This window comes from Sebastes umbrosus, chromosome 2 (assembly GCF_015220745.1).
Source record: "Sebastes umbrosus isolate fSebUmb1 chromosome 2, fSebUmb1.pri, whole genome shotgun sequence".
NCBI lineage: Eukaryota > Metazoa > Chordata > Actinopteri > Perciformes > Sebastidae > Sebastes > Sebastes umbrosus.
Window position 1 is genome coordinate 18,886,045 of NC_051270.1, and position 22,543 is coordinate 18,908,587.

At 40.4% G+C, this 22,543-nt stretch overlaps 1 protein-coding gene across 3 annotated transcripts in view; it reads left to right on the forward strand.

The window, feature by feature from the left end:
- The window catches only part of spon1a (spondin 1a), a 135,566-nt gene that overhangs the window by 78,336 nt on the left and 34,687 nt on the right, over positions 1 to 22,543 (forward strand). For all 3 annotated transcript variants that reach the window (XM_037749532.1, XM_037749511.1, XM_037749522.1), the window contains one exon: positions 187 to 335. In XM_037749532.1, the coding sequence (XP_037605460.1) occupies positions 187 to 335 (149 nt within the window). The remainder of the gene's footprint in view (positions 1 to 186; positions 336 to 22,543) is intronic.

The window sequence follows — 22,543 nt, forward strand, 5'->3', positions numbered from 1 at the left end:
CAAAAGAGGTGTTTGGTCTGTCAATTAACAAAACTAATGTACCAATCAACTGATGGATCATCATGGGCATCTCTAGAGCGGCGCCTCTAAAGGGGCAACAACGATCTGCTAATTGAATGAGTAAGAGATAACTTTGGGAAACAGTTTGGGATGTCCAACTAATGCTATATTGTCTTATTTCACCAGGTCGGGCCAATCACTGGTCAGCCATCATTGGTGCCTCCCACTCTAAGAGCTATGTGCTGTGGGAATATGGTGGCTTTTCTAGCGATGGAGTTAAACAGGTAGCTGAGCTGGGATCCCCTGTCAAAATGGAAGAGGAGATCAGACAGAAGGTAAGATTCTCCAGTACTAAGAGATGATTGATGTGCTGGACATGTTGTGTATAAAGTATGGAAAAGAATCCACAAAAAACATTGATGTACATATACATTTTTTGCAAGATATACAGTCATGGTATTTAACAAATGCACGAGTTTATTCTTTGTTCTTTCTGGGAATATTGTGCCTCGACTAAAACTAGTAAGAGATGAGTTGCATAACACTGCAGGACCCTCAGAGGATGTTCTAGGGTGTGCACACCTGAGTTCAGCATGGGATGAATTGCTTTGACATTGTTGTCCAGATTGATTAGTGCTTTCAAGCATCTACGCTATTCTTAGACGGCCTCCACATCTACTGTGTACACAACCAATACACAGGATCTGGGGTGGGCGGGGGGTAACTCTGTAGGACCTAGTTTGGATGTTGAAAGAAAAGGTTAGAAGGAAATATAACTTTCCGGTGTGTCATGAAATGAGGCCAATTATATATGCCTCCAAAAGGCTCAGCATTAAATTCTTGCATATAAGTTCATCTTTGATCTGACTTTGGGGCTTGATATGACCCTCATCATGTTCAGGAGGTGCTTTGGAGATTGCATCCACAGGAAGTAGCTGTTATTTCTGTCATTAACTCAGTGATAATAAGTAATCGATTCCAACTAGGTTGGGTTATATCTCCCTATACTGTGCCCAAGGGAAATTTTCTCTACTTTCACATTTTGAACTGCCTTTCACAGCTTTCACCTTTCTTATACATATTAAATTACAATTTTTTTATATATTCATTTTGCCCCATGTTCTTTCTCCCTCCTTGGCCTCTCCTCGTTATTATTTCCACAAACAGCATGGCATATCTTTCTTCTTTCCTCTTCTCCATGGCTGCCTCTCTCACTCTTAGAATAACCCATGCTGGCAGAGCAGATGGTCCTGCAGAGTGCTTATTGCTGGCTAATATTGAAGACCTGGAGTCACAGCAGATAATGAGTGCATAGTGTGAGCAATGGGGTCTCTGTGTCATTGCTGCCCTCCCACTGCTAATACAGGCAGCACACTCCTTTTTTTTCCTGTATTCTCATCTCTCGGCTTGGATCATTAGAAGCGTTTCCTTTAAGCTGTGAGGTGAGAGTGAAGTGGCACTAGATTTGATTGACCAGTACAGTAAGTGCTGAAAAACATACAATTTTAATAGTTATTTATGATTGAATGTTGCGGTGTTCGCAGTTAACTTGCGATTATTTCTGGAGCACATGAATAATGAGAATTAATTTACCCACACAATCAATCATATATGCCTACCCAGAGATCAGTTACATAAACCAAGAGGGACAACCCTCTGCTCTCTATATGCGAGTTGAGGATTGTATACAGGACATACAACAGTTAGATTGTGCAGTTTATCAGCAGATACGGTGAAATGATTCAATGGGAAGAAATGAGGCATTTTCCTCACCACCCGCGATCATATCATCGCCAAATGTGGCGTGGCTCAAGCTATGGTTGTCGAGAATAATTGCTCCATATTGAAGTGGGACTGGCTGACACAAGAATGGAGGGTGTTGATTACCCAGGCGATCAATAAAAATCCTGATTAGTCTGATACTATCAGGCTGCATGCTATTCTTCACTGCCTGAAAAATGCCAATGAGAAATCAGCCTTTTACAATACTGTACATGGCTTAAAGGGTAACTTTGGTATTTTTCAACCTGGACCTTATTTTCCCATGTTTTTTTGTCTAAGTGACTAATAGGGACAACAATTTCTGAAATTGGTCCAGTATCGTGGTAAAACGCTGTAACCAGCAGCCGCGAGACGAGCTGCGAGGGCAAGTGAGCAGCGTTAATGTAACGTTACGTCCACTAAAAGTGCTTGTTTTTGCCTCTGACAGGCTCAGATTGTTATTATAAGTGTCTGACAACATCATGGAAAGGACCCTACAGAGAAATAAAACATTTTCTTTACCTTTCGCTTCATCTGGTCTGTTTGTCATTGTGTTTAACCAAATCTTGCTCAAGGAGAAGTGAAATCTGAATAACCGTATACTCTAGCTCAAATAATTACAGGCGGCCGTCAAATTCAAAGACCTCATCCACATTGTTGAAATCATTTAAATATTCAGCCATGACATTGAAAATATTTTAGATAACACTAAGCTACGCTTTCTGTATTCCAACGTATCAAACTCTGCCCGGCTGGCACATGCGTTTCCCCCATGGATGTATTCCACTATTCCACCGTTGTCTTCCGGCAACACGTCACCTCGCTAGATTTCAAAACGAGACTTCTCCTTGAGTGAGACTCTTTCTTTAATGTCAGACACTTATAATAACAATCAGAGCCTGTCATGGCAAAAACAAGCACTTTTAGTGGAGGTAAATGATGGTGCCGGTTTGCCCCAATAGCACCACATTGCAGCCTGTGAGCAGCTGCCGTCTACAGTGCTCTCCCTCAATACTGGGCTAATTTAAAAAATCGTTGTCCCTATTAGTCTTTTAGACACAAAAACATGGAAAAATGGGGTCCAGGTTGAAAAATATTAAAGTTACCCTTTAAGTAGTGCCATTTATGTGTGTTTGTTGCCTGAGTGTGTTTGTAAGTGGACATACAATAGGATTGTACTGTAAATAGGTGATTGGACTGAGCTTTTGTCATGTAATTTTGCCTCACATGACATTAGGGTTCTTGGTAGTTACTGTTCACAGCTGCTTTGATACCTGGAAGCTAAAAAAACTCTTTTGTTGCCTTAGACAACTAGCACAAAGGTTCGTTGTATCCACCTTTATACAACTTAGACATCATATAGAGTCTGTCATTGTCCTTGAGGTAAGGAGGCTTGGTGAAGGAGGCTCCCTCGTTTAAACTGTGCAGCTTCTCGGTAAACGCTGACGCAAACAGAAAGCTGATTCTCTTTTGTGTCAGGTGGAGCGTCAGGGGGAGCAACTAGCGATGAATGTAAAATTTATATTCATAGCCAGGCTCCACTCCAGCCAAAGGGTGCACTGATCAGAGTGTTCATACAAAGTTTCATTTGCAGAGCCAAGCAGGCATGCAGACCGTGCAAACATGTGCGCACACACACATACACGGAGCCCTCTTTGTCCTGCTCATGTCAATTCCCAGTTTGATGGCTTTATTTTATTTCTGAGTTTGTCACCCTTTCAGAGCGTGGACAAGAGTGTGCTGCACCATCTGTCTTGCTGTTACTGCACCATCAGATGTGTGGTGCATGTTCCTGTCCTCTGGGAATAGATGCGTCTTTAGAATCAGAGCTTTATTAAACTACAGACGACGGTGGTAGTATTTTGTATGGTCTTAGAATTTCCCTTTTAAAAGACAGTTTTGTATATTTAAAGGACGAGTAATTATGTGACATGCATAATTTGCTAAATTTAATTTGTCTATCCCATACCAGCATGCTGCTTGGCCCCATAGACGCAGTTTGAACTTTAGGGTTGTGGGTTCACAAAAAAAATGGAAAGGAAATGTAATGTGTTCAACAGAGGCTTTTTTTAGACCAAAATTAATAATCAGGCACCAGCAGGTGCATTTTTATATCCCGACTAATATGCCCAATGAGTGATGGAATATTGCGAGAACATAGAACCGCAAAATCCGACAGTAAACCAGAGATGAGCCTTGCTCGTTGATAGACCTACAGGCTACGATAGGCTACACGGTGGTGTCTAATAGCATACATGTTAAAACACAGAGGTATAGTGTATTGGGATGCTGTGTGTACATATTACTCCTAACTGAATGGGACGCGAGCCGTCGCCAGCGACAAATTCAGTTTGATTGCATTGTTTCCTATTGGGATGTCCTAACCTGCCGTGACTGAGGCAGCGCTGTGCAGTGCAATGCCATTTGGAGGTGTACTTTTATGTTATTGTGAGCTTCAATGTTATTATAAGTAAATAAAAAAAACACAAAAAGTTATTGTTGGTTTCTTATTCTGTCAATAATAAGACACAACAAGGTGGATATTATTCATCATTCAATCATTAGTTCTGTATTATTATACCCCCACGACAACATAGTCGGGGGTATATAGCGCTCTGTCTGTTCGTCCGTCCGTCCGTCCGTCCGTCCATCCCTTTCGTTTCCGGAGCAGAACTCGGAAACTATTTAACTTAGGAACTTCAAAAGTGTGTATGGTGTGATGGTTGACAGTGTGGTCTAGTTGTGCCTTTTGGGGGTTAGAAGTCCAGGGTGCCCAAAATCTTTGAAATTTTGGCCAAAAACTGTGATTTTTTTCAACTTCAATTTCGTTTCCAGAGCAGAACTCGGAAATTATTTAACTTAGGAACTTCATATTTGGTATGATGGTTGACAGTGTGGTCTAGTTGTGCCTTTTGGGGGTTAGAAAGTCCAGGGTGCCCAAAATTTCACAAATTTTGGGCACCCTGGACTTGAGGAAGGTGAGCTACAATGTGCTCAATAGGCTAATTCCATTTGTTCCTAAAGGGCAAAACCTTTGGCCCTACTTTAGTAGGGGTCAAGCGGTGAGCGGGGGCATGTGAGCCATGTACCCTTTTGCCTTGTTATGAAAGATATAGATAATATTTAAATCCCTACATGCATTTTTTAGCTACGGCAACTAGGGGGTTCAGTGAGCTCCAGCGCTGCCAACGCAACGCAAACTGCGCCTATGCTTTGCCCGTTCATTTCAGTCCTTACTATGTAACCCGCTGTTAATAAAAATATGATTGCATGTCCTTCAACCACACAGTCTCAGCACCTCTGCACCGCACACAAGCAATCATGACGCTATGCCACTCATCATATTGAAACAGCTTGAGATTATAAATGTGACAATTACTGCCCTTTTTAAGAATTCATATATTGAAATGAACAGTATAAATGTACAGCGCAGTGGACGAGAAGGCGCTTTGATTTGATTTATGATAGCTTTCCACCAGAGATTCAGATAAAATTAGCATTTGTTTAGAGTGCCCCTCTCTTAGTAAGTGTATTATGTTAAATGGGTGATATGTCTTGAGGTTTAGTGCATACGGTAGTTTGAGTGGGTGAGTTACAGAATGTAATGCGGGATCCATTTTTACATTTTTCCTGACTGTTAACAGATGTGCAATGCTGTTGCATTTGCCAAGTACAAATGTTCTTATCTGAGGACTTGGCAGCACAGGGGTGTTGCCTGGGTCCGTTGTTGTTGTCCCTCCTTTAATGTCTGAGGTGATTTGAATATGCATTCAGTCATTACAGAAGCTCAGTGTGTCACTAATGAGAAGTTTAATGAGACTCTCTCCATGGACCAGCGACCAGGGCCAAGGCCTCAGACGGATTATGAAATCTCTTATTTCCTCTCGCAGCATGGGACGTTTTTCATTATTGCACAGTACGGACGCTTGCGGAATCCTCTATTATCCTGAGCTCCACAGCTGTGCTACAGAGCAGCGACAACACAACTCAGAGAAAAAGAGACATTACAGATTAATGACAGGAAATACTAATAGATCTGTGTCACATGATACAGCTGTGTTCCTTATTATATTGTCTGGCATCTTTTTAGTTTTACAACATGCGCAGATGATACTTTCATGGATCATTCAAGTGACTGCTGGCATATCCCTTGATTTCTTTTTGAATCTAAGAAGTCAATGCAGGATATTTCTGAGCAGGATTCATATAAAAGTTTTGTATAACTGTAATGCCATTTGCTATGTATTTATCACAGTCAAATTGGCAAGTTGATGAAAGCTCTTTCACAGTCTTCGAGGAGCTTTAGAACTGACTCGCGCATTTAGTTTGCAAAATGAGCAAAAGAACAACAGGTATTATGGAAGAAAATGACAGCTATTTGTTAATCTTTCTCCCTCTGCTTCTCTCTCTGTGCACTTTTCAAGGATTCAAATGATAATTTTGCAGTTCAGCTGTCATGAGAACAGTAAGGTCTGCCATCTGTAAGTGGGAGGTCTGCAGTCAGGAGCGTGGGTAGAGAATAATAGATATGCAGGTTCCTTTGGGTCCTTGACTCTCACTGAATGAGCAGGTGTGTTTCTCTTTGTATACAGAGAACCACTTTTCACTCCATAGAAATCTGTATTTCCGATGTGTCTTTGGCACACTTTGTTACCTCTTGTATTGGCATTGACCTGTCATACATCTGATCAGATTTTGTTATGGAGGGAGAAATTATGTATTTAGTAGAGGCTCAGGAAGAAGAGCTACTGTCCACTGCAAACTTTTTGATATGAAGTGGCATTTAAAAATGTTCCTCCTAATCAGCGTGCCATATCAACATTAAGGTTAACATTACGTTTAATTATAGCACCACATCAAAATTTAAATCTCCAACGGATTTGTGGTGAAATAACACAATTGGTCGGCCGAGTGTTTGAGTTTCCTCATTGGCTGTTGCTCTTTCAAAATGAGAAGGCGGGGAATGTTAATAGTTAACCGTTAACCGACATTAAGAATTTTTACCGATTAATGCCATCGGTTAAACGGTTCAAAGAAATATTCAAATTTAAATAACAAGCTGAGTACAACTCAGAGGAGTAGTTTGTCACTTAAGGGAGAATGCCTGGTCGACCTTAAGAGCCAACCTTAAGTGAGCCTGAGTCGGCAAGACAAGAGAGCTTGGCTTGGGTTTTAAGGAGTTATAGCATTTATTCACCGACAAATAAACTGCACAGACACTGCACTGCTACGTTCACCGCTACAACACTACCGACAACCCCACACTCACCGCCGCCACACACACGCAGCCCGCCGGGGCTAACGCTAACGTTACGCCGGGCTGACAGACCATATGTGTGTGACAACGGCGAGCACAAAGCCACCAGCAACGCTACATCTCCGAACATAGCACAAGCACACACGGTCTGTTAGACACTCGCTAACGGCAGAATACGCTAGGCAGACACACATCTGACAACCACGCAGTTAAACTAAATGATGCGGTGGAGACTTTTACGACAATACACTCAGCGTCGTGGCTGCTAACTCTCCCGGACGGGTGAACTGGGGACTCAGTTGTCTGTTTTGTGCATACACTGCAGCTGGTGATAAATGATGATTTAATCCTCTTTGTGCATCGGCTTATCGTTGCAGCTGGGCGGCATGTTAGGTACTAAAACCACTGCACTGCTGCATGCAATGCACTAATCTTGTCGGATAACAGTTAATAATCGGTTAACGAGGATCGGCTATTGATTAGAAATTAAATTCAAAATAAGCATCCCTAGCGGGGAACAGTCCTTTATGCAAATGAGCCCGTCCAGTGTGGCGCGTCCGGCTCAAGGAACTTGGACCAAGCTGTTAAACTAGGCGATCTAGTTCTTAAATGAAACAAAATTCAGCAGTGGCATAGCTTATTTCTTGCTTAAAATGTTTTTAGAAGTAGATTTTAGTGGATTGTTTAGATGGAATAAAAGAAAGTTTACGAGCAGGCCGCCATGTTGTTTCCTGTTTGAAACGGCAAGCAGAAAACAAGGGAGCAATCACATGGATTTAACGATTGGGTACGTCACCGCTTGAATGGCCAGTTGAGTGCAGCAGCGCGTCCTCCAGTGTCCTCGCCGGACCTGATGGAAATGTACCACTAGATTTTTAACATTATAGACATGACCACTGATTATTTGTACAACAATTTAGCCACAAATTCACAGACTGACCATACACGGTCCAGCCATATACTCTGTTTTGACCGACTCTTGTTAAAAAATATATTTCTCCCCTAATCAGGACATCAGGACACGTTGAAATTATCACCCTACCAGCCTTCCACCAATCTTGTTCATCAGCAACAAACATAACAAGTTCTGAATCAAAGAAGGCAACAAGTACTAGGCAATCAGAAGCAGAGTAGGGGGCGTCTTCGCAGAATACGGGTGGTGCAAAAAAAATCAATTCATCAGGAGACCACTGTTTGTGTCCCGTGCGCCACGTTTCACTTTCACGTCACAATCAACTGTTTGTTCATGTCCCATGTTCACGTCAAATCACAATTTCCCTTTACAAATGTAGTAGTTTTATATTTGATCTTTGAGATTGAGTGTGTTCGTGAGAAGGATAAAGTGAAGTAATTTAATTTAATCATACCAATCAGTTGTTACTGTCTGCTGATTTCTTTTTCTGTTGTTTCTGTCTGAGGAATACATCCCAGAGTGCTCTCACACCGTGTCATAGCTGGGTTTCATTCTTGTCATTGTTTAACCAACGGCACACTTAACACAATGTCTTAGAAAGAAGCGGTTATGTTATTGCTAGAAAGAGGCTTCATGTGGTGCACATACAAATTTCACTCCATTCACTCCAGTGAATGCATAATTGAGTAACAAATACACCACATGAGCACAATTTGAAACACACTACAAAAGCACATTCTCCCCTAACTAAGTAAACACTTAATAGTTGACATTTTGATAATGAGCCATTGTGAATTTTCTTTTCTTCCCCTGCACATGCCTACTATAAGAACTGATTAGAGCAGACTGAATGACTTGGGTCTAGTTATTTTCTTTCATCATTAAGTCTTGTAATGTCTCATCAAACAACGAGAGATGAAACGGGGCCTCACCTTGATGTCATTCAGAATTGGTTTTTCAACCCCCACATTTGATTCATTTCTTAGCCAACTAATTATCTTGTGCCGCGTTTACTGTATAAGAGGATATGCAGTGGTCCGTGCAGCATGCAAGCATGTATGATGCATCAATGAAATTCACTCCCTTTTATCTTCCATGAAAGGGTGTAGTAGTTCATGATTACTCATTCAGAAAATAATCCTACAGTTGTGTTTGAGATGATTATGATTGTAGAAATGTTTTTGTGACACAATATACTCATAGTACGCTGCATTGTGCTGTATTCAAGTGTGCTTTAGACAAGTGGCTTGCTGAAAGGGGTCAAGCTGTGTAGGGGCCGGGGATTTAAATGCTTTTAGGATTCACAGTGGTTCTGATTTTTCCTCTCGAGTGCCTCTGAGCTAAATCCTTTCTCAGGCATGTTATAATATAATGAAGCATGAAGAAGGGAAACACGTGTACTTAATACTGCCAGGGGTGTAATAATCTTTCAATTTTAATGTGGATTAAGTGATGTAAAACATGCCAAAATGGTGCTGTATGTTGATTTTTGGACAAAGTGATTTTGCATAGTTTTATTTTCTCTTTCATTCATGATAATATTTTTGATAGTGTAAAATGGATGCAAAATGCTACTTCAGTCCTCTGGACATAGCAGAGATGCAGCAGTTGATAAGTCATACATACTACAGGCTCTTTTTCTAACTTTCTCTGTTTCAGTCTTCACTCTCTTCTCTTTCAACATTTGTCATACCCTCGTATTTCTCGTGCATCTCTCTGTGCGCGTTCAACTGCACGAGGTCAGGTTTGCCACAGTTGGAGAGCAATTAGCTATAAAGGGGGCCTCCCAGAGGGTGAAGTCTTGACCCCACCTCAATATCCAACCTTGCCAAACCATGGTGCACCCTGCCAAACCTCAGTGGGTGTAAGAGCACGCAGAAATTCCCCGTAGCTCTTCACCACCAACCCCCCATGGCCACTTCTCGCTTGCTACACCACTCTTCTGTTTGCTGAACATTTTGTATTCTTGGTATCATCTTGGATGTGTGTTTAAAAAAAAAAAAAAAAAAAAGAAGCAAATACCCACGTTTACAAGGGAGTAATTCTTTAATTTCAGCTGGCAGTTTTCCCTTGGCCTGTCAAGTCAGCTTTATGAGCCCAACAGAGATATTCATGTTTGGGAAAACAAAGCTCTCAAAAACCTTAATGCCTGCCTTGGTTCCCAGGACTGTTATTATGATTGCCGAAATCGAGCAGTACAGCCGGAGGCAAGCGCATTTTGAAATGCAGTGGGGTGGAGATAGCCAATATGTGCTTTGTGTATATGCATGTGTGTGTCTTGAGTGTGCACTTGCACGTAGTTTGGGCATATGAGAGGGTTCTTTATTTTTCTCATAATGAAGAAATCAGAGAAACATGTTATCGGTTAAAGAAATAACACTTCCTTCCATAGTAGTTTTCCTACGCAGGTTTTTTTTAATTTAGAGATTGTGTTTGTGGTAAATCTTTATGATTTTTTGGCATATGCATGTACATCTGTTTGCATGTGTCCTCCATTTGTGTGTGTGGTGTGTGTTCAGCCCTTAATGTTGACTTAACCGGTCCTAAGTGCAGCTGGCTGGCTCAGGATAACATACACAGTGACAGCAGCGATACGAGCTGGATTATTCTGGAATCTGAGACATCTTGGCCAGAGGCAGCTTTGATAAAGCCATCCTAGTGTCCAGAGAACTGAGTGGAATAAGAGAGTAGTAGTAGGCGAAGGAGAGGAGACCGGACGCTGCTCCAGTCGCCTCCTGTTTAGTGCATCATAGCATTCAAGGATTAGACACTTGCCTTGTTTGTCTTATTTGGCTACGCCAGAACTTTTCTCTGAATATTTGTCAGTTCCTTTGAGTGTGAGATGACACAGTTAAGGGAAATTAAAATTCTAATTTATGCTAAACATCGGGCTGTTTTGAGTTGGCTTTGTATCCGTAATCTCCAAGGGAAATCTTTCCCCCTTTTATCAGTTATTAATCAAGGCTATTGATGCATCTCTTGTGGTGTTTCATGTGTTTATCTTTTTATATGTATGAGTTTTTTTTATAGTTTATTTATTTGTGAATTCAACTGTCGACGCCTTTTCTTGATGTGTCACCGCCTGTTTGTGTCTATGTGATGTTGGTGCCAAAACTGCTACAGCTTGTAAACACAGAAGTAAGAGAACAAGTTGCGGACAGGGGTTGGAAAACCGTGTCAGAGAAAGGGTTTTAGTGGAGCAGATACCTGAGTGGTACACAGAGACATCACATGCCTCTCGCATGCTTACTCAACTGTAAACAGGTTGTGTGAGATGAAAGAAAGTATTACTCATTTCATTTTCATCCCATCTGTTGGTAACTGCAGCCGCTGTGATTTAGTCCACATTAACGTTGGCCAACATTTGGTTTGTCCATCGCACATAACAACACAAATACTCCCCCTTTTTAGGTTTTTGCAGTGGCAACTCAAGGTGACATATTTAGAGGTCACAACAACAGAACATGTACAGAGCTGAAGTGCTGATTCTCCTGAGTGAGATTTTGGGATATGAAATAAAGACTTCCCTAATCTTTTTTAAGATCTTCATAAGATCAAGGCCGGCTAAATACAATAAACCCTCATAAATCTTTGTGATCTTTTATTCATGACGTGGCCTCGACAAATCTGCTTCCAGTAATGGCTGTACCTGTTATGTTGTCCCTATGTAAATGAGACCATGGCTCTGAAGCCCCCCATTCAATGCAATCTCCATATCATTTGGTAGGTAGGGGACCTGGAGTCTATCTTCCCAGGCATGGGTCAAACAGATGAAGGAGACAGAATGAGATTGACATTAAAGGACACGCATATTTCTGACACACTATAGTTTCATAAGATTTGTCTTGATATTAAAGTTTGCTTTATTTATGTAAGCACATTCATCTTTTTCCATCACTATTATTAGTCAACACTATAGTCGGGAAGAAGGCACTGATTTGTTATCCAGAAACACTGTTTTTGTACCACTACAGCTTTTGCTAATTCCAGGTTATTGCTTATTCCATTACTTTAAGTGCAGCATCTTTCATTTCTAATGTTGCATTATTTTGCCTCAAATGCATTAAAAAGCTCATTACTCTCTCTCTCGAGCTTTCTCTCTGCACCCAAACAGTAATAATAGTTACTCTGTGGGTATGATTATTCTCTGCTTGTAGAGAGAACTAACAAAAACAAAACATTTATGTTATCAGCTTAGGCCGGCTTCATATTGGATGATGGACTTTAAAGTAAGGCTGTCAAAGTTAACGCGTTAACGCAAATTCATTTTAACCACACTATTTTCTTTAATGCATTAACGCAACTTGCGATTCTACGATTGTAGCATGGGCTCCATTTTAGAGCAAGAGTGAAGATACTGACAATATTTGAAACTAGAAAACCTAAGGAATCCATTGGCACCAACCAAGGAAAAACTGGCGTGGTCATTTTCAAAGGGGTCCATTTATTTATATATATATATATATAATTACAAATTTGTTCAAATTTTTGATCTGTTCAAAATGTACCTTAAAGGAAATATTTAAAGGGTATTTAATACTTGTATCAACATGTGAATGGGCAAATATATATATATATATATATATATATCAAAAATATAATTAAAAAATTTGAACAAATTTGTGATTAATCGCGATTAAATATTTTAATCAATTGACAGCCCTATTTTAAAGTCAAGATGAAATTAAAATACCTTTTTAACACTTTTAGATCACATCCCCGGTCATATTGCGTACCTATTTAACAATATATGCAAAAAAATACAAGAAAACAATTTCTTCAAATCTTTATATCAAAACCATATCTTATCTTCCTGTAAAAATCCTGTAGGACGTGTGCTCTTACTTAAGCTAGTACCAACCAGTTTCAACCAATTATATCATATCATCCATCCATCAATCAATTTTCAACTTTTAACGAAAAGGGAGGTGTGTGTGGGAGGCACATCTCGCACTACATTCTAAGCCCGCCCAAACCATGGCAAGCCAGCATGCTTTTCTGGCTATTCGGACCCACAATCCTCTGCGCAGCGGATATATGAGCAAGAGGGTCAAAGTTCAATTGTATGCATACTTCATGCAACAGTATGTACTTTGTTAGGGCAGCTGCAGTATGTACTAAAAATAAAAAATGTGATTTGGAATGTAGGCTTAGTCCTAAGTATGTATGTGTTGTGAGACATTCTGTGCAGTAACTTATCTGCATGTAAAGGTTAACTGGAACAGTGTTACGGCCACTTACACATACATTGTCCTTTCTACAGGCCTTTTTGTGTACTTTGGATAACTTTTAGGTTTGTCTTTAGTTGCTGATTAAAATTGTGATTGATGCAAATGAGAATTCACTATTTATTTTTTATCCCTGGTATTTCTTTCATAGAAAACAAGTGTTCTTAATGTCACTGTGCTTCACACATCTATACTATAGGTATAAGTTCCTGTATATATTGTCTGTTAGGGCGAAATGGACACACATTATAAATTCTGCAAAGAGATATACCTCTGACAGTTTCTGTAGTCTTGCATACTGTGTATCTATGCAAATTAATGTTCTGCCTTTAGCATTTGTTTTTGTTTTTTCCCCTTGGAGGTAATGCTGAGTTAATGTCTCTTGTGAGTTTTGGACTGAATTATGTATTCCGGTGCATAGCTGTGTTTGCTACAGTGCTTCAATAAGGATGTATAAGACGCCACTGATGTTGTATGTATGTTAAACTCATGGACGGATTATACATGGCTTTCATGTGAAACCTCAGGTCTCAGCCTGAGTTGTTAGAATTGTGTTTTCTCCCCAGCAGTGGGCAGTTTCAGGATCATCACACACTCTGCAGTGCAGTACATGTAGCCTCAATGGCCACTGACCTCCTTAAGCGCAAGGATTCTGGAAGTAAGAATGAAAGTTAGCAAAACGGAAGAAAAGCTTGGAGAGCGACAGACAGCCTGAACTGGGTCATCAAAGGCAGTTACCTCAATTCATCTCTAATAATATCCCCTAGCCCTGGGCCCAGGTCTGCTGGAGTTGCCTGTATAATGGCTCAGGCTGCTTGATGAATGAGTGTGCCAGGCACCACTATAGGCTTCCAGGCTGCGCTACGAGGCTCAGCGATTGCCACCGAGGACAACCACGGTCAGCAAATCAATTCACAGCTCTCTAGAGAAGTAGTCAGCGCTTACAAACTCATCTGCCTTAACCACGTACAATTCTCTTGTCACCACGTTTCCTCATGACCCTGCGGGATGTTCCCCCGTCCTGTTTTGAGCAAGATCGCTGTGACTGAAGTGACTTCACCTATGCAGTATATGAACTGCCGCTTATTCTGCAGGGCAGGATATGGGCATGTCAGTGGAGATTTAATTAACACCTGAAGGCTGTGTAAGCCTTTACGCGGTGTGCTGATAACAGCCAGCCTGCATCCCATTGGAATTTCGAAGCAATTTTTTATGTCTATTAATAGTTTGCAGTACGTGCTGGGACAGACAGATCAGATATTCCTGGGCAGAACTTTGATTACAACATCAGAGGAGCTTCTCTCTCACCCAGGGAAAAGGCTCTTTTAGACCAAGAGGGGCTTTGGCTCGCAGCTCCTAATTTCACGTAATTGTGGTCTCCGAGGGAATAGCCGGACCAGTTTGAATACAGAATGAAGTATTCTACCATCTTTAGGCAGAGCAGAATTTCCACCCAGCACCACTCTCCGTGCGCACCGGCTGTGACCGCTCCGTCCTCATCATGACAATTACGCCATTAACGTTATGGTTTCCTTATAGCATTGGGTTTAAAGCTTTTGCTTTTCGCTTTGACACCAAAATCCTTCGCCATCGTCTGTGACTTACCTGACTCCTGCTACTGTGTTGACACTTTCACTTTCAGTTTGTAGCATCCATCTTCCGATTATGTGTTGATAACACATGGCGCTGATACGCGAAAATGAACTAAATTGGTTTTATTTCTGTAAAAAAAGCGAAACCATGGAGGGTATGTAATGTAATTGGTGTGTGCCCGACTACCGCGGCAAGCTTAGTCCATGCCACAATCTTCCTTGTTAGGTTGCTTTTATATATTAAAGTGGTGACAAAGCATATGAATGGCTTATCTGCGTAGTATTGCACTCAGAGAAAAATAAGCATTTCCAATAATATCAACGGGGTGAAAAAATAACAGAGGTATTTGCATGGTAATTAGCATTAATGATCTTTTTAGCATGGGGATTATAGGAGTACGTGCTGCAGCTGATATTCTAAAGGGATATGAAAAAAGCAGAAGCTCCAGCTGTTACCGCTCTACATGGGATGTCTTCCTGCTATTGCAGTGAGTGAAGGGATGTTACCTCCCTCATGCTGTTAGCAGAGCCACCAGGAGCTTTCTAGAAATAGCCATTAGTATAATTTTTCTACAGAAACTGTGTGAATGATATCAGCACTTTCAATAGCGGTCTCTTCTCTGCTTTTCTGGTCAGTCTCAGACTGGCTATGTTGGCATTGGGAACCTGGTCATCTGCGCTACCTCATCTGTTCCCTAGAGCAAGACTCTGGGAAATCATCATTACTGTTTAATGAAAACTCAACCCTGAAGAGTCTGTTTCTATTTCATGGATAGCAGAAGCATTCCAGAGACCTTGTTAATATTGATTAATTCAAAATTTGAATGCACAGTTTCAAACGTGCTCCACCCACGCACATTAGGGCCGCATGATATGAGGAAATAATGTGATGTGCGATAACATTGTTGAATATTGCGATTATATTACTTGTGATAAAGAAACAGATATTAAGGTGTACTCACTTCTATCTGTACATATGTGTACATACATTATGTACATATACATAGACTTATACGTACAACCCAGTCGTATTTTGGTTCTCCAAGACGCAATTAATGTTCTTTTGATTGGCCGCCATTTCATCTCAGAAGTAAACAAGCCTGACTTAGTCCGCTCTACTCGCACAAAGACAGACACAGGCAGCAGAGCGAAGTGAAGTCTCAGAGAGTAGAGCAGACGTAGGCTAGTAACGTCGCTCGCTCAATCACTTTTTTGAGCACTGGCCGAGAACTGGCTGATTGTATTTACTGACCCTACGTAACTCTTTTGCTCCCACAACTCTAGGCACCAGTTCCTCTCTGACATTCGCACTTTAGTCTGCACTCATCTCATGTTGTCACTTCAACCATGCAGAGTAATATGGCAGCACTAGTCTAATAAACCTCAATCGCATGCATGCAGATTCTGATCAATCAGATGATGCCTAACGGCGAGGACTCTGTCTGATTGGCCAGACGGTTGACAGCATGCCGCGTATCAGATAAAATTGTGCCTACAGATAGAATTTAATTTGCCGTTACTATATAGTAACAGTCTTTCGTGATGTGTTTATTGCGCAGGTTGACATTGCGATGACGATAAAAAAACAAAAAAACAACAGCCCTAACACGCTCACACATATACTGTACATGCGTCCACAGAGTCCCAGAAAAGTCATAAAGGTTGATCATGGACTGTTTGTCTATCTTCGGTACAGGGGACATTGGTCATGCACATTCACGTTGGTATTAAGGGCAATTGAAATACATAGTGTAAAGCAGTCAAGCAATAAACATACAATCACACAAAACACAGAAGTCAGAATAACCCTTTCATTTGTTAATCAGCCCATTGGTTATTCACTGTTTAGCAGGTGGATATGATGTGACAGTCCTTTTTGTTTTCAACAGTGAAAGCTGGTAGGGCAGTCTGAGGGCAGGATGGTGTATTCACTCTGGTAGGGTTGAGATTGATCAGCTATGATTTCCTTCGCCAGATATACAGTGTGGTGTTCTGAAAGCAGATTTAAGATAGTTGATTTAGTATTACAGTTTTTTTCTTCTGCAGTGTGAAAGCGCATAGACTACTGTATGGCTGCCGTCCCGCCCATATTCATATTAAACCAATACAAATGTCAGTGGAGCAAGCAGGCGATATTAAACCATATTAACACTGTGACTCTGTTCCTAACCATTTCATATTTGCCACGATGCCAGTTTAAATGCCGTTTCTTGCCTAACAGGGAATTACAAATGCTAAATCAAGCATTGCAAATGAAGGTTCACTGCGCTTGTCAGAACTAGATGGAAATTATTCATGCAATATGAATCTTTTCCCTCCAAGATGAGAGAGTATGTCATCTGCACTGCATGATTTGTCTTCTCTAATGGATACAAGCAGTTCCCTGTTCTGGAAATGACTCCACTGAGCTTTTTACAATCATCTTTTTTCACAACATAAGCCGTTTTGTTTGAGTGGCAAATATATTAAAAAGTAGAAACATATTCAAGCCTAGACAACAGAGGAACTAACAGGAGTAATTTGAACTCACTTACTGTCCAACTCCATACTCTGAATGTCCACCCTTTTAGCAGGTTAACACTCTTATACTCAGAGCATTGAGGCCAAGTGTATTCTTCATCTACATTCAGCTATATTTAGAATTTTTGGGGGGCTTTCTGATGACGTTAGGTATATTTATCCTCTGTTTGCCTTTGTACCCTTGTAGACTTTGATTTGTGCCTTTTGTCTACACATCTATTCAAATAGAAAACACATAGCCACGACCAGAAATGGCAGAGCAGTATATTTGGTAAAATGCGCTCCCCAAAATGCTGTTTAAAGAACAATTTGCTTTCAGGTCATAAACGCAAATCTGTATACATCATGACATGATTTCATGACAGAGACTTGTTTAAGGAGAATGTGTGGTGATTTTAGCATAATGCCCTTGTGTTTTGTGTTTGTGTTAAGAGCTTAGAGGCAGTTTCAATGGAAAGTCGCTGAAAAAAAGGTTTACAAGTTGAATAAAAATTGTATTTTTTCATGACCTTGAAATCATAATAATTACCTTTCACAAGTCACAGCTTTGTTAATGTGTAGCCTTAGGCGGAAGCATCAATTATACAACCGGATTTACACATTTATTAGTCCTGACACTCAGAGAATCATACACACTTTCACTTTACGCTGATATTGTCAGGCACAACAATTCCCTTCAGTTAGTCTTATTCTGAAGTCTTCATTTTTATAGATGATGTATTGTTGCTAGGTGCATGACTGATCTCCCACTATACCACAAGGTCCCTCCGGTATAGCAATCAGTCTTTGTTAACTTAATGAACACAGCTTTGAGGCTGGTTTTTATGTCTGAACTAAGTAATCTTTTTATGAGCTCTTGATCTTATTTTGAGCTTTTATTGCTCTTTTTGGCTTTGCACTTTAATTTTAGCTTTAACGTTCATGCTCCATCTCTTTTCTACTGTCTGCTAATTTGTAAAGTCTTATTAGTGATATAAAACCATGTTAACGGCTACTTAGAGACAAGTATCTGGTATGATTGCTGGAGAGGAAGTAGCTCGGCCTTTCGGAGTCTTTCCAATGAGCTTATAAGGTGGTGTCACCAGTTGAATAATTTTGTGTTGCAACAAATACAACATTCATCTTAATGTCTGCAGTGCATAAGAATGGAGGTTACATTTAATTTGAGGCCTGCCATCTTCATAACTCTCAGCAAGAGCATCTTAAATGTGCATAGATGTGACTGTATTACTAAATAGTCACTCAATACTTATGATCTATATGCCCGCCTTCCTCTTCTCATGTCTAATTGATTTCAGCCTGCAGGCCTGAAGAGGGATCAGGTCATGTTTTCTCTCACCAGTTACAAGTGGTAAATAAAACTATCTATGCTCTATACCTTAATCAATTTCTGCTCTACCCGGTACAAACTCATCTTTAGGGAGGTTGGCTCTATCATCATCTCAGGAATAGGAATAGGAAATTGGGGCTTGATAATGTAATTCAGAATGACACTCCAGTCGTTTTTTCCAGAGGGGGAAAACTGCTTTCAGTAATTTTAATGATCATACTAGACTTGTGATACTAATGACTCTCTAAGAAGACAAAAGCATGAAAGAAAACTGTCATCTTGTGCTGCCTAAGGCACGCATTTCTTTAATAGCCAACTCTTTTCCTGTCTCTGTCTTTATGCTGTCTTATCTAAACTCCCAGTGTTCCTCACTGTCACATTCAGAGCCACTGGAAAAGTAAAACTATGACATTATCTGTCATTTTTGAAGATGATAATGACTACTAAACACATCACAAATTATTAATTTATCACACTTATCTTTTTGCTACAGCTGATGCAGGGAATATAGGCAAAAAACACATTTACACACATCAATAAGTGAGAAATCACAAGATGTGTATTTATAGTAGTCATAATGTGAATGCATGCAAGGATAATGTTTTAGTTGAAAAGCCACCCTGCCTGCCTCCCTGCTTGTGATGAATATCAAACCTGGGGTAGATTAAAATAGTAGTATAGTGGAAAGGAATAAGCATTACATTTGTTTTGAAGACCTCTTTTTTCATCCTCGGACCAAGATGGTGCAACTAAACAAATTCATAACAAACGAGCTAAAATATAACGAAACATAAAACTGAGACACCCTTCACTCCATAGAGAGGCATCTCCATGATGAGAGAATTATGCTCCTTTTAACACTTGTACCAGGGATATGATGGCAAAGAGTACTCCTTTTTTTAGCATCATATTCCCCTCTATCAGTAGTCCCTGTACATTTACACATAGTGTATTCACAACAGGGATGTTTCTGGCACAGTCGGCACTGATTTCCACTGATAGATCTGCTGAAGCAGATCTGGGTGTTCAAAGTTTTGCTCAATGGAAAGACAAATAGAAGAAAAAGCTATTTCTCACTTCTGTGTGTCTGATTTTAACGGAAGATACTGAGAAATGGTACTTTATTAGCACTAATAGATAATTATTATTACCAATATTGGTGAGTTTATGTTTTTTATTCAGTATTTTACGGTCTCTTTTTGTCGTTGAACTGTCAACAATGTCAAAATAACCTATTGTTTGCTAAAGATACATTCCTAGTTGTCTTGTCTTAATTTTGTAGGTGTAGAGGTGTTCAATCAACACCTCTGATACGGTGTCAACTAAATCTGAACAATTTGACCTTCACAAAGATAAGATTTATTGCAGGGCTGTTGTAATGGATTAGACTAGATTAAACGGGTTTACTAGATAAATCAGTAATTCACATTATAATCTAAAACGTGTTTCTTGTTGATATAGTGACTGGTTTGAGGTTAGATCATCCAGCAACTGCGGCAATTATTCACTATAGTGTTATGTTGTGCTTACATTTTACAAACATGAAAACAGAAGCCTTAATTTAAACCACTAAAAGGATTATAAATCAATAAATGATCACATTGTCACACCAAATAGCCAAATAGCGAGGTCAAGATTGCAGAGGTTAATGCATAGTCTGCTTATTGCCTCACCTTGAAGAAGATGAGATGAGCCTATTTGTCTGACAACAGCCATCAACCTTCTGTGATGCACTCCAATAATTGACAGCACACAGTGTGCTTTGCGTTGGTGTCAATACTGGTCACACAAACACACACACACATGCAAACATAGCACAGATGTTCAGAATCCCTTACAGGGTATGACCAGGTTGGCATTCAAAAGCCAATTAATGCACGAGCAGGCCTGTAATCACGCCACCCTGTCAAAAAAAGCTCAACTGCAGCACAGATCAACATGCACACAGACACAAAGCCCACGTATAGGAATGCATACACACACATTGCTTAACAATGTATTCCCCAGATACACAGCCAGTTTTTTTCCAAGACAGCACCTGCACCAGAGAAAACACGTGCATCTTTCCTTACAGGGTTGAGTTCATTTTTGGCACCTTGGGGGTGACTGCCACACAGCATTGCATTCATAAGCAATCACAGTAGTGTGTCCTATATTATTGTACCATTTGGGAAGGCGATCCACACTTTAATTTCATGTAGACTTCCACTGAGTTTCACCATTAACATCTCAACAAGACCAGACACATTAACATCTCAACAAGACCAGACACTCACAAGTAAATCAAGCAGGAGAAAATACTGCCAGAGCCAGACCAGAGGGTCACAGATGGAATATGCAGAAATAGTAAAAGTAATTGCACTAAAATGTGTCCTGTAATAGGGTTGTAAATCACCAGTTTCATCACAATAGGATATTATATTGATTCTCTGGACAATGATACGATATTTGCCGATATAACACAAGTCTGCCTCGATACGATTTTAATTCAATTCAGGGATCTGCGATCGATATGAGACGATATCATAGGACTATTTACCACAATCAGTTACATTTATATCCACTCACAAAAAGCAACTAAAATCTGATTTGACAATATTTTTACTGGGCTCTTCCGGGCATTTAAATGAAAAACAATATATTCTTTTTAATAAAAAGAATAAAAATAGACCTCCTGTAGATGCAGGTCTGGTGGCTTGTCAATGCTGGTACGTTCACAGCTATAACATTACTGCTACACACCATCACACACATTCTTTTTCTCTCTCTCTCTCTCGACCGGCCGCACACTCGCTAACGTTACGCTGCTAGCACCGCTCCTTTCCTCGTCATGATTCCACGTCAGCTCATGTCCGTGAGCCCATCCTTGCGGAATGCATAACCGAAGCGCCGCTAGCACTGATTGGATGTTTAGGAACGAGTTGCACTTGGACAGAAATGGTGAAACAGACGTGCCATGGGAATTTTTAAAATAAAGGCGTATCTTAAAGATGATGATATGTATCAATGTTTTCACTTTGCATCGATGATATTGAATCGATATATCGATCCGGATCGATGGATCGTTACACCCCTATCCTGTAATTAATCCTATATCCTTCACTACTCATCACTGTGAAGCAAGGTACTATTGCCTGAGAAGCCCAAGAGTTCCTGTTGGCATGAAGAACAACCACCCTGCACAGTTGTCTTGGTAATGGAAGAAAAGGAAAAGACGTGAGGGTTGTCTGTGCCAATGAGAGAACTTTGCACTACTCGGGTATTATCTCACTGAGGCAGTATTTAAAGACTACACCCTGAGCCCGCCTTGAGCCAATTTCATGGCTGATCTCCTCAGCGTGAGGGACTACGACAGGGCAATTCCACCCCAGCAGGATAGACTTGGCCTCGGAGGTTCACAGGCCTCTGACAATGGGCTCACTTCCAGCACATAGTGTCTCTATTTAGAAGGTGAAGAGCAAAATCAAATACAAATTTAGGAGCCTAATTTTGCATTAATGCACTGGTTTAAATATTCATCACTGTCCTTGTGAGTTGTCTGCGTACTTGAGAACTGATATAATTACTGAGCTGCAGTCTTGAAGATTAAATCAAAAGAGAGCAAAAATTAAGAAGTAAAACGACTCAAAGTTTGGATGAAACAATAACTATTTTTGAGGTATCATAGGGTGGGAATCATAGCTCACAAAACCATCATGGTATGTTGTATTTCTGAGATACTGCAAGACAATTCGATCACAATCTGATGGATGAATGACGCTCAGTTACACTGTGTTGTGAGGACGAAGGCAGAGCTGGATCAGCTGTCAGTCGGCTTTCACAGCCCTATGTTGACTTTTGATGGTTTGGAATTGTGGAGATGTATTGCCCGTATATGGACTGTCCAAATAATAGTAAGGACACACAGTGGTTGTTTATGGTTCTTTTGTTAATCAGACATAC